Source organism: Misgurnus anguillicaudatus, chromosome 9 (genome assembly GCF_027580225.2).
Source record: "Misgurnus anguillicaudatus chromosome 9, ASM2758022v2, whole genome shotgun sequence".
In the NCBI taxonomy this organism is placed as follows: Eukaryota; Metazoa; Chordata; class Actinopteri; order Cypriniformes; family Cobitidae; genus Misgurnus; species Misgurnus anguillicaudatus.
The window spans coordinates 7,301,805-7,316,148 of NC_073345.2; the positions used below are offsets into that span (position 1 = coordinate 7,301,805).

A 14,344-nucleotide genomic window follows, 5' to 3' on the forward strand; every position below is an offset into this window, starting at 1 on the left:
TTTCCTTTTAGACAAAAACTTTATGGGAGGAGAGTATTTAAATGATTCACGCAATGCAATTTATTAAAGCAACACTAAAGAGTTTTTGCTCTTTGCTCCCCCTACAGGTTGGAAGCGGAATTGTCCATTAGCACTGTCGTAAATAATTTAGCCTACTGCAGCAAAGCTGGCTCTGATTGGATTGTAGGTCCACCGTAAAGCAAGTTTTTGTAGTTTTCACTCGAACTACAGGACCGCGACCCGCCGGTTGAAAACTTCTTTAGTGCGGTTTTGGCCGATAGAGTGCTGCAAAGCGAATGTGAAAGTGCCATTCACCCTGTTTCGAGTGGATGAACGACTGAAACTTTTTTGGAAACGTTAATTTAAGGTAAAAAAAACTCTTTAGTGTTGCTTTAATGTCTGCGTGTGTGATATTACTGGTATATGTGCCATTATTTAACACCGGAAAAAATATTTTTTAACACATAACAGTTTATTTGGAATGTCGGAGAAACATAGCCTATTATTCAAAAATATTGTTTGCCAAGCCCTGTTATTTTTTTTTGCTGGAGGAAATATAAAAAGGAGTCACTAGAAGTCACACAATAGCAGGTGTTTCTAAACTTAATCTAAACCTTAATTTTTTGTCCTCCAGTTCTTTTCAGTGTCCTATGACTTCATTAGCTGGGGTTTCACACCCCAGATTTTCAGCAGAGATGTCTGTGGTGCTGAATTCAAGAGCATCAGGCATTAGTAGATCACAGCACATGAGGACGGTGTTCAAATTATGTCAAAGATTTTGGGGCTGGTTGAGGGGCGGCCAATCCTAAATCTAACAATTTGTCAATTCCTCCAAAAACAGTGTGAGGCGTACTTGAGAGGTTACATTTATTTCAGACAGAAATCTTTTGAATTAGTTTATTGCGAAATTAGGACAAAAAATAGACAGTATCGCTTTGTTGCAGTGCAGCAAATACATTTTAAATTCATGTAGTATTTTAATTTTAATAAAAACCAGGGGACCCTAATTCATATTTTTGTGCTTTATGTGGGTCCCCCAATTCTTATAGGAGGTCCGGGACTACCCCAGGCACCCCTCAATTCAAACACTGCCCTGAGGATCATCAGCTCTGCTTATTTGCGACCCTGAACTAATTTGCACTGCTCTTAGTAAATTGTGTTGGAGATCAGCTGTTGCGCCTGTATTATTTATTTAATTTATTTGAGTAAATAACCCACAAATATTACCACTCCCTTCTCCAACTTTTGGAATTGTGCTCTCACGCTAATTTGCCCCATTTAGTAAATATGGCCCTTAATAACTTAAGCCAATTCAACTTATTTTTTTTATTTATAGCAATTCGAGTTGTTTAAACATAAACATTTACACTCTTAAAAATAACGTTTCAGAAATGGTCCTTATGCAGGGCTACACTGTAAAAGATAAAAGTTGAATCAACTTAAAAAAAAATAAAAAAATTAAGTTGTTTCAACTTACATGTTTATGTAAAAAACACTTTAACTCACTCCCCGCTAGCCTTTTTTTTTAAAGTTGTTTTTTAAAAGTCATATCTTAATTTTTTCTCTGTTTATAGACTTTCTTTTAAAAATACAAAATTTTGAGCAAAAAGCTGAAAAATTGCATTTCGTTGAAAGAATTTTGTTAGAGATCAGATTCAGAACGATTATCAAAACATACACAGAGTGTAAAATTAACAAATAATTTTTTGCTTCAGTTTTTTTTATAAATTGGCCATCTAGTGGATAATCGTGGTATTACAGATTACCATAAAACTCATCAGGAAGACGTATGTTCAGGCAAATGTTTTCTCTTAATTGATGAGATAACTTGTCAGTGACGGGGAAAGAGTTAAAAATGTAAGTTGAAAAAAATACAAAAAAAATTGATCCAACGTTTCACCTTTTAAAAATAAGGACGATCCGGAGGCATCACTTTAATGGCATCACTGTGAAGAACCCATTTAGCATCTTTATTGTTAAGAGTCTGTATCACCATATCTGCCAAACATGACTCTAAATCCAGCAAATTATACACAGATTAGTCCTTCAGACAATCCACAGAGTAGTCTGTCTTAAAAATGTGTAGTTTTACACATTGCTAGCTAAGATTTATTGTATCCTGTATGTAACCTGTGATTATTGAGATATGGGAAATAGGTGTAACCGTTGCTCAAAAGCACTGATTTATACCAAGCCGTCTGAGTCAGTTTTCAGAGTAGTTGTGTAAAGGAAAACCCACAGCACCAGGATGGAAACATCAAACAGCGTAAGCACACACACACATATACTGTACTAGATAAAAGATACTATACCAAAGGGCAGGGGACTTCTGGGGCCCTTGCCTACCCAACAAGATCTCTACACCCATTGATGCCCTGTTTGTGAAACCCTTCCATATTAAATCCTAGTTGCAGCAAATTCTTTGGATACACACACACACACTTTGGATTTACAAAGCAAATATTTATGCAGTGGTCCACAGATTGCTCATACTGTACAGTATGAGTTTTTTTTCTGAACATTAGATAATACATGAAAAGTGTATGGTTGCATGACGTACCACAGGACAAGGCTGATCAAGCCCTGGAGGTCCCTGTTCTCCCTTCTGTCCTTTCAGACCTTTCTTTCCTATTAAGCCTCTCTCACCCTGTAGAGAAAAAAAGAGAGATAAAGAAAGGATACTACAAACAAGCTAACTTTTAATGTTCCCTGAAAATACACTAAAAATTATTTGAAATGTTTATTTTATAACCTTTTCCCCTTGGTGTCCTCTGTCACCCTTTTCTCCTTGAAGTCCTGGAAAACCCTAAGAAACGAGAGACATGTTTAATATGAGCCAACCTACAGTATAATACTTAAAGGTTCAGTTCACCCAAAAATTAATGTGATAAAATTGACTCACTTTGTTGTAAAGTTTTTGAGTATAGTCGAGTTTAAAATATGACTTTTTTCAATAGAACACACAATGAGATGCTAGGCAGAATGTTGGGGTCTGACTTTCATTGACTTTCATCAAATATCTGCTTTTGTGTTTCACCGAAGAAATAAAATCACATGAGTGTAAATAATAACTGCTTTCACACATACAGTCTTTTACTGGTAAATTACAGTTAAGAGATCATTTTCATTGAAGCCTTATGGTTAGACAGTACTGTCGAATATTTTAGACACAGGTTGTCCCTCTTCTCCCTACAGTTCAATTTGAAGTAATCTAATTAGGGCTGTATATCGGCAAGAATCTTGCGATATGATATGGGTTGCGATACATTGCATTACTGTAACCCGGGACGATATATATTGGGATATTTCATATTATGATGCAACAAACGCATATTTTGACATGACACATAATGCACATAGGTTCACATGACGCAACGAGCGCATATTTTGACATGACACATGATGTGCATAGGTACACGACGCAACGAACACATATTTTGACATGACACATGATGCACATAGGTTCACATGACGCAACGAACACATATTTTGACATGACACATGATGCACATAGGTTCACATGACGCAACGAACACATATTTTGACATGACACATGATGCACATAGGTTCACATGACGCAACAAACACATATTTTGACATGACACATAATGCACATAGGTACACATGACGCAACGAACACATATTTTGACATGACACATGATGTGCATAGGTACACGACGCAACGAACACATATTTTGACATGACACATGATGCACATAGGTTCACATGACGCAACGAACACATATTTTGACATGACACATGATGCACATAGGTTCACATGACGCAACGAACACATATTTTGACATGACACATGATGCACATAGGTACACATGACGCAACGAACACATATTTTGACATGACACATGATGCACATAGGTACACATGACGCAACGAACACATATTTTGACATGACACATGATGTGCATAGGTACACGACGCAACGAACACATATTTTGACATGACACATGATGCACATAGGTACACATGACGCAACGAACACATATTTTGACATGACACATGATGCACATAGGTACACGACGCAACGAACACATATTTTGACATGACACATAATGCACATAGGTACACATGACGCAACGAACACATATTTTGACATGACACATGATGTGCATAGGTACACGACGCAACGAACACATATTTTGACATGACACATGATGCACATAGGTTCACATGACGCAACGAACACATATTTTGACATGACACATGATGCACATAGGTTCACATGACGCAACGAACACATATTTTGACATGACACATAATGCACATAGGTTCACATGACGCAACGAACACATATTTTGACATGACACATAATGCACATAGGTTCACATGACGCAACGAACACATATTTTGACATGACACATGATGCACATAGGTTCACATGACGCAACGAACACATATTTTGACATGACACATAATGCACATGGGTTCACATGACGCAACGAACACATATTTTGACATGACACATGATGCACATAGGTTCACATGACGCAACGAACACATATTTTGACATGACACATGATGCACATAGGTACACATGACGCAACGAGCGCATATTTTGACATGACACATGATGCACATAGGTACACATGACGCAACGAACACATATTTTGACATGACACATAATGCATATAGGTACACATGACGCAACGAACACATATTTTGACATGACACATGATGCACATAGGTTCACATGACGCAACGAACACATATTTTGACATGACACATGATGCACATAGGTACACATGACGCAACGAACACATATTTTGACATGACACATGATGCACATAGGTACACATGACGCAACGAACACATATTTTGACATGACACATGATGTGCATAGGTACACGACGCAACGAACACATATTTTGACATGACACATGATGCACATAGGTTCACATGACGCAACGAACACATATTTTGACATGACACATGATGCACATAGGTTCACATGACGCAACGAACACATATTTTGACATGACACATGATGCACATAGGTTCACATGACGCAACGAACACATATTTTGACATGACACATGATGTGCATAGGTACACGACGCAACGAACACATATTTTGACATGACACATAATGCACATAGGTACACATGACGCAACGAACACATATTTTGACATGACACATGATGTGCATAGGTACACGACGCAACGAACACATATTTTGACATGACACATGATGCACATAGGTTCACATGACGCAACGAACACATATTTTGACATGACACATGATGCACATAGGTTCACATGACGCAACGAACACATATTTTGACATGACACATAATGCACATAGGTTCACATGACGCAACGAACACATATTTTGACATGACACATAATGCACACAGGTTGACATGACGCAACGAACACATATTTTGACATGACACATGATGCACATAGGTTTACATGACGCAACGAACACATATTTTGACATGACACATGATGCACATAGGTTTACATGACGCAACGAGCGCATATTTTGACATGACACATGATGCACATAGGTACACATGACGCAACGAACACATATTTTGACATGACACATGATGCACATAGGTACACATGACGCAACGAACACATATTTTGACATGACACATAATGCATATAGGTTCACATGACGCAACGAACACATATTTTGACATGACACATAATGCACATAGGTACACATGACGCAACGAACACATATTTTGACATGACACATGATGTGCATAGGTACACGACGCAACGAACACATATTTTGACATGACACATGATGCACATAGGTTCACATGACGCAACGAACACATATTTTGACATGACACATGATGCACATAGGTTCACATGACGCAACGAACACATATTTTGACATGACACATGATGCACATAGGTACACATGACGCAACGAACACATATTTTGACATGACACATGATGCACATAGGTTCACATGACGCAACGAACACATATTTTGACATGACACATGATGCACATAGGTACACATGACGCAACGAACACATATTTTGACATGACACATGATGCACATAGGTTCACATGACGCAACGAACACATATTTTGACATGACACATGATGCACATAGGTACACATGACGCAACGAACACATATTTTGACATGACACATGATGTGCATAGGTACACGACGCAACGAACACATATTTTGACATGACACATAATGCACATAGGTACACATGACGCAACGAACACATATTTTGACATGACACATGATGTGCATAGGTACACGACGCAACGAACACATATTTTGACATGACACATAATGCACATAGGTACACATGACGCAACGAACACATATTTTGACATGACACATGATGTGCATAGGTACACGACGCAACGAACACATATTTTGACATGACACATGATGCACATAGGTTCACATGACGCAACGAACACATATTTTGACATGACACATGATGCACATAGGTTCACATGACGCAACGAACACATATTTTGACATGACACATGATGCACATAGGTTCACATGACGCAACGAACACATATTTTGACATGACACATAATGCACATAGGTTCACATGACGCAACGAACACATATTTTGACATGACACATGATGCACACAGGTTGACATGACGCAACGAACACATATTTTGACATGACACATAATGCACATAGGTTCACATGACGCAACGAACACATATTTTGACATGACACATGATGCACATAGGTTCACATGACGCAACGAACACATATTTTGACATGACACATAATGCACATGGGTTCACATGACGCAACGAACACATATTTTGACATGACACATGATGCACATAGGTTTACATGACGCAACGAACACATATTTTGACATGACACATGATGCACATAGGTTTACATGACGCAACGAACACATATTTTGACATGACACATGATGCACATAGGTTTACATGACGCAACGAACACATATTTTGACATGACACATGATGCACATAGGTTCACATGACGCAACGAACACATATTTTGACATGACACATGATGCACATAGGTACACATGACGCAACGAACACATATTTTGACATGACACATGATGCACATAGGTACACATGACGCAACGAACACATATTTTGACATGACACATAATGCATATAGGTTCACATGACGCAACGAACACATATTTTGACATGACACATAATGCACATAGGTTCACATGACGCAACGAACACATATTTTGACATGACACATAATGCACACAGGTTCACACGACGCAACGAACACATATTTTGAATTGCCGCCTCTTGGAAGAGAAGTCACTGAATAGGATATAATTTTAGAAAAGCTTTAATTTACCGTAATTACTGTATAAAAGACAGAATTGCATTTTTTGGGTGAACTCTCTAAGAATTTAATCACAAGCATATTGACTTACATCTAATCCTGGTTCACCTTGTTTTCCCTGTAAATATACAGACCCAGAGTAAAGAAACAATAGTCTTACTGGTTGAATTACAGTAACGGTGAAATAATTTGCACTCTTTTTAATACATATAAAACACTGACCTTTTCACCTTTTGCACCAGGCAAGCCTACTAATCCATTAGATCCTGGAAAACCCTGAAGACCCTAAACCCAACAAGCAGTATAATATCAGCTCAGGCATCTGTTGTAAAACACAGCTCTTTTATGATCAGGGTCTTGATGTCATGCTTTTGCTGCAGTATGAAACTTACCCGCTGCCCAGGTGGACCTTTCTCTCCAATATCCCCCTTTTCACCTTTAACTGCTTCACCGGGCTCTCCCTGCGTTACATTTTTCCCATTTAAAATTTAATTTCTCATCAAATGCATCAGAAGCATCATTTGCCATTAAAGCAGCTGCATTCCAGTGCTTTCACAAACTCACCTTGAGTCCAGGCAATCCATGATATCCCTTCAGGAAATAAATTGGGAAATGTTTTTTAACAAAAGTTGAGAATAATATTAATAAATCAATATTAAACTTGATTTCTTACGGCAGGCCCAGGTGGTCCAGGAGGCCCTGGTGGGCCAGGCAAAGAGATCATCTGGGCCTACAATAGAGAGTTACATCCTAGGATGACTGCATTGTCACATGAATGCAAATTTTCTTTATATGTGGACATTTTTGACTCACCAGATTGTCCTCAAGCCTAGAGTCTCCTTTATTTCCCTTTTGCCCATCTGCTCCCTAAAATGATGGGACCAATCAAAATAATTGATAATACTGCAATAAACACACTTGTATGATGTATGTCTTTAATACTCACCGGAGGACCCATCAGCCCAATATCTCCTTTATCCCCTTTTGCTCCTGGTGCTCCAGGTTCACCTGAATAACCCCTCTCTCCCTTCTCGCCCTGGGTAAGAAAGATCACACAATATAAAGTATGGACATCTGTAGATGTCTTTGTTACTTAGAGTATAAGGACATAATAACTATATATGGCATAAATCACTTTAAAAAATGTGCTTTAGTTATGCAAGCTATTTGCCAGTAACTTACTGTAGATTTACATTATGTTTTTTACAGGTTGTTCAAAGTTAAATGAACATTAACTAGCAAGTCTTTATCTTTACAGAATAAAACTATAAAATAATGGCCTCGTGCAAAGCATTCTGGGAACCAAAAATCCACATCAAAAAGTTTTTTTCCTTCATAATTTGGTACCCAGAATGTTTTGCATGAGACTGTTACTTTATAGATTTACAAAAACTTTCACAAAATGCCTTCCAGAAAAATGTTCCTCTTAAAATATATAAACATACAAATATATCAAATGAAAGAACAGACCCTCTGATTAAAAAAAAACAATAAACAAACAAACAAATGGGAAAAAACTTTCATGCTATCTTTATTTTTTTTCTCTGCTTATAAACTCTTAAACATGGGTATTTTTCTTTAAAAATACATTTTTTTAGCAAAATCTGAAATAATTAAATTTTTGTGAAGGAATTTTGTTAGAGATCAGATTCAGAACGACTATCAAACATACACAGAGTTAATTAGTTAATGACATTTGCTGCAGTTTTTTATAAATTGGGTAAGTGCGCCATCTAGTGGATAATTGCAGATTAAGATACATCAGGAACACGTTTTTTATGCAAATGTTTTATCTTAATTAGCAAGAGAACTTTTCAGTGGTGGGGAAAGAGTTAACAGCTTGTTTCCTTAATTTTATTGAGTAGATATTGCATGATATTTCATGGTGTAGGTTTAACTAACTTAACAATAAGTAATTTAACATAATTAAATCAGAATAATTCCATTAAAAAATATTTTTAAAATATTATGTGTATTATTGTTAGCACTGTTTTTAAGTAGATATAATTTTCACAGTGTATAAACCAACCTGCTTTCCTTCAGGGCCTGGTGCTCCATGTAAGCCCATCTCTCCCTGTTATAAAGACATTTTTTATGTAAGATATATGTACCTTATAGCATTTCCACAATCTTTTAAATGTTTAATAATTATAATATATTACTTACTTTTGGCCCTTGCTGTCCAGGAGGTCCTGGAGGCCCCTATGGGTATGAACAGATCAACACAAACCATTTGATAAGTTCTAGAGATGATAGATGGGTCTCACTTTAATTGTATTGTCTCGAACATATATGTTTACCTGCATAGCTTTAAGTCTTATATCCAGATCTGCATATTCAATGATGCCAGGTGCCCCTTGGTCTCCAGGCAAACCCTGAGAGAGAGACCAATAAACATGGACAGAAATACGCAGTTTAACTATAAGATGTCAACAGATGTTATTTTTCCACGAAAGACTGTGAAAAACACTTACCTGGGGTCCTGGCTCTCCAACATCTCCTTTTTCACCCTAGTGAAAAGGATTGTCATCTTATGATTATTCTATTATATTGTTAAGTATTTATACATGCCATTCCAGCATCTGTGGCTACATATTAACGGGAAGGACCGCTTAATCTATATAAACTGATTCCTACATACATTTAGTCATTGAGTGTTCATAAAAATGACCGTAATACATTTAAACCTCCTGCACATTTTAATGCAAATAGCATTTCAGTAGACTCACCTTGCCAGGATATCCATCAATTCCTCTCTTTCCCTCTGGACCTGGCATGCCTTGATCCCCCTATACGTCAAATAACAAAAAATGTGTGTGAATGAGAAAAAGACGTAGATGTTGAATATCTAAAACAATACTAGTTATAGTCAAGTAATAATCAAACCTTTTGCCCTGGAGGGCCCTGTGGTCCTGGCATGCCATCAGCTCCCTTCAAACCCTTAACAAGTACATTGAGAATGTAATTTCCACACCAATAAAACCTTTTAGATTTTGTAAATATATGTGCTTAGTGTATGTAGATGTAATAAACAGCTCTGCTACCTGAATACCAGGTGGTCCTCTTGGTCCCTGTGGTAAAAACATTATATAAGACGTTGTGTACTTAGGATATTCCCATAAAACTTTCAATTCTGACAAGTGGCAGATTCAGGATTATATAAAAGCTCAATATAAAAACTAAAAAATATAATTTTACCTCATTTCCATCTTTTCCAGGAGAACCCTATTATTAATAAAATAAACATAAGAAATTAATTCATTCTTAAAGAAATAGGCATACAATATATCTGCTCTGTTGACTGTCCACTAGATGTCAGACCTCCATTATAAGTCTATGATGTACTGTAAAAAAATGCAGCACATTATGTTTTTTGAGCTACGGATCGGATAATTTTTCGGATCAGCAAAAAAGGGGGTGGGAAAAATCTAATAAGAAGTAATAAATAAATTAAACATTTATTGAAAAACAACAAAGTTGCACATTAAGTAAGGTCTAAAATTAGCATAACATACAGAAATTGAATCAAATAAATAATAATACTGTCTTTATTGTAAAAATGAAATATAACTATTATTTTTAGAGCTACAGAAGTGATTTTCTCTTTGTCTTGAGTTGTTTAATTAATATTAATGACTTAAGAAGGTTAATTGAGGTTACTGTCTCTTTAAGAGAAGCACATACCTGGTTTCTGACTGTAATCTCTACATACACTTAAAGACATAAACAAATGTTTTTACTTGTAGCATTTCGAGATCATTTTGTTTGTATGTGTCCTGTCAAAAATAGAAAGATTTTATGTTCGCTTGCTTTTTGAAACGCGTCTCTCCGTGTTTGCACTTTTGAGTGCACTTAAACGCGTGCACACACTCAGACGGAGGGGGAATTTCAAAAGGCGCTTCAGGAAGAAGATGCAGCATAAACAGTCACTCCACATAACGTAAAAATTAAGATGTTTTTCATTGCTCTATTTGCCAAATGTATTTTAAAGGGGACATATCACGAAAATCTGACTTTCTCCATGTTTAAGTGCTATAATTTGGTCCCCAGTGCTTCTATCAACCTAGAAAATGTGAAAAAGATCAACCCAGTAATTTCGTTTTGGTAAACCATTCTCTGCAAGCATGTAAAAAAAGGTAATTGAAATTTGGCTCCCCTTGTGATGTCAGAAGGGGATAATACAGCCCCTTAATCTGCACTATCCAACCACGGCACTTACATTTAGTGTAGAGCTTTGCATTTTAAAGGACACACCCAAAATGGCACACTTTTTGCTCACACCTACAAAGTGACAATTCTTACATGCTATAACAAATTATCTGTGGGGTATTTTGAGCTAAAACTTCACATACGTACTATGGCAGGGGTGGGCAATTTTGGTCCTGGAGGGCCACAGTCCTGCAGAGTTTAGCTCCAGCCCTAATCAAGCACAACTGAAAAATCTAATCAAAGTTTTCAGTATCACTTGCAAATGAAGTTCAGGTGTGCTTGATTAGGTTGGAGCTAAACTCTGCAGGACTGTGGCCCTCCAGGACCAGATTTGCCCACCCCTGTACTATGGGGACACCAAAGATTTATTTGACATCTTAAAAACGTTTTGTGAAATGTCCCCTTTAATCAACTACAGTATGAGGCACAGTAGCGAAACTCTCTCTATAGTCTACATATCAAGAGTTTTGATCTTTGAAGGGCATAGTGATGATCATGTCTGACTGGAGCTGGACCGGACACATTCAACCGCATGTGCGTCTGTGCGTACAGAAAGCTGCTCACTTTAGCATCTTTTTGCGGTTAAATTGTTTAAAATCACTTGAATGTTAACATTTGCAAGCCTTTGAAACGTGCAAATTATAAACTTTCCCTATTTAAGTTTGTGTATTAATCCGCAAATCGCATACAAGCCGAACCGTGGGTCGTGATCCGTACGGCGATCTAGCATTAAAACAACTTGGTTAAATTGCCAAAAGTCAATTCAACCTACTATTTTAAGTTTTGTCCTGCGATAAGTTGGCATAACACAACAGAACATGTTGAAAGTGTTTAACTTAATCTTTTAAGTTAAAGTGACACAAAAATATATTTTTAAATTTGATTTGACAAAAATGCTGCATTTAGCTCGAACTAATAATTGCAGAACAAGTGAAAGTGATCCAAGTCTACGCAAATACAGATGGCAGCTCTAAATTCATTTAACAACAAATGTCTAATTGAAAAAGGTTGTTTATAAAACGGGCAGTTCTGGTTCTTGATTCTGATTGGTTGAAACGCGTTCTAAGCCGTGATAAAATACACCGGTAACCTCACGGTTCAGACCACATTACATAAGTACCACTGAGCCACTGTTGCTGCGTACTGATTTATGAAAATAAACACAACAGTCTTTAATCATATTTTTAATTTGTCTACAATTGCACAATTAATGGCGATATCCAGATAAATGTCAATAAATATTGTTGAGTCATCTCGTCGATAAAGAGAAAACGTTGTCTGAGGATTTTATAACTCAAGTTCATACGTCTGCTTTTATCCACTGGGTAGCGATCTTACCCAACTTAAACACTGACGCATTCACTGAAAACACCGTGTACTAGTACTGTTCATGTCTCTGAATTTGATCTCTTACTAAAGTTCTTCACAAAAATGGAATTATCTCCGCTTTTAATACAAAAATTTGAGAGGTGATAAGAGAACAAATAAAGGTAGGATGAAATTTTTTTTTTGTTTGTATTTGTTTTAAAGCGGATGGTCTGTTCTTTCATTTGATATTTTATGTTTTTCTGCAAGGCATTAAACTAAAACTGGGTGGCAACTTAAAAAAAAAAACACTGACGGGGAAAGAGTTCAGCATGTTTCCAGGCATATTTGATCATCACTTCAACACTTGCATCTAATTTGTACATTAATATAAATGTTAATGTATAAATTAGATGAATGTTGATTTATAAAAATAAACACCACAGTCTTAAATCATATTTTCATTGTGTCTTTGCTGCGTTTGTCTTGGTTGGTTGGGAACTGCGCTCTGTTTCAGTCACACTTGATTCTGAGGAACTACTGTGTTTGGCGGAAGAGCAATATTTGTACTAAAATAATTACAACTTATTTGGGTTTTATTTGATAAAATCCCGCTAACGTTATGCATATGAAGTAACCGTTTTATAAACGCAATAAACCACTCGAAGCGTTGGGTTACCAGTGCATTTTATAACAGCTAAGGGGGTTTTAGGCACTCCGCTTCGCGTCGTGCCTAACAACGCCCCTAAGCTGTTATAAAATGCACTGGTAACCCACTGCTTCTCGGGGTTTATTGCTTTAATCTAAACATAGACTGAGATATTTAGCTAATGATCTCAACCTTGGAACACATAAAAACAACATTAAACACAGTTTTTATTCAAAATCTATTTCAGACTCTTTTGGCAGACATCCTGCATGCTTCTGAGCTAACTGTGGATTTGGCATTGAACATTATAGTGCACAAACAAGCTTAAAAAAACAATGAATTTGTAAGACACCATGTGATACTTACATATTTACTGTTTTAACCAAACCCAATTTAAATGTCAAGTATTTAAACACATCTAACACCATGTGTGACTAATAGGGTCGGTATAAAACCCACGACTACTGTCTACTCTCAGTGCCATGTATGTTTGTCTGACAAGGACAAAGGAATGGCACGGCATCAAACCTTTAGAAGCTAATGAGGTGGTTTCACTTAAGCAAATATAAACACAATTTGAGATACAACAACAGGAAATGGCCTTTGAGCTTACTGACCCCAGAACATCTGCTCACAATATGAGGCACGGAGTGGGGTGAAAAGCTCTGTCTGTTTTGCCCTTTATCATTGTACCATGATTCCTTGTTTGGTTTATATGATGGGCTGAAAGTAATCGGTTAAATTGCGGAAACATGCAATATGTCGGGATGAAATGGCTGTATGCATTTCAAGTATATGCTTAGGATATTGTACTCTGTAGTTGTTCAGTCAAGTACTTCACCTCGGACTGTTATATAATTCCT

The 14,344-nt window shown here is 36.9% G+C and overlaps 1 protein-coding gene across 5 annotated transcripts in view; it reads right to left on the reverse strand.

Moving 5' to 3' along the window:
* col23a1b (collagen type XXIII alpha 1 chain b) overlaps nt 1–14,344 on the reverse strand; it is a 40,225-nt gene that overhangs the window by 2,577 nt on the left and 23,304 nt on the right. For 3 of the 5 annotated variants that reach the window (XM_073871072.1, XM_055179318.2, XM_055179317.2), the window contains 17 exons: nt 10,517–10,543; nt 10,363–10,389; nt 10,205–10,258; nt 10,048–10,107; nt 9,793–9,828; nt 9,619–9,693; nt 9,485–9,520; nt 9,348–9,392; nt 8,265–8,354; nt 8,132–8,185; nt 7,992–8,048; nt 7,883–7,909; nt 7,711–7,779; nt 7,541–7,603; nt 7,410–7,436; nt 2,753–2,806; nt 2,561–2,647 (listed from right to left, as the gene is read on the reverse strand). In XM_073871072.1, the coding sequence (XP_073727173.1) occupies nt 2,561–2,647; nt 2,753–2,806; nt 7,410–7,436; nt 7,541–7,603; nt 7,711–7,779; nt 7,883–7,909; nt 7,992–8,048; nt 8,132–8,185; nt 8,265–8,354; nt 9,348–9,392; nt 9,485–9,520; nt 9,619–9,693; nt 9,793–9,828; nt 10,048–10,107; nt 10,205–10,258; nt 10,363–10,389; nt 10,517–10,543 (888 nt within the window). The remainder of the gene's footprint in view (nt 1–2,560; nt 2,648–2,752; nt 2,807–7,409; nt 7,437–7,540; nt 7,604–7,710; nt 7,780–7,882; nt 7,910–7,991; nt 8,049–8,131; nt 8,186–8,264; nt 8,355–9,347; nt 9,393–9,484; nt 9,521–9,618; nt 9,694–9,792; nt 9,829–10,047; nt 10,108–10,204; nt 10,259–10,362; nt 10,390–10,516; nt 10,544–14,344) is intronic. The other 2 variants (XM_073871073.1, XM_055179316.2) reach the window with 1 other exon arrangement.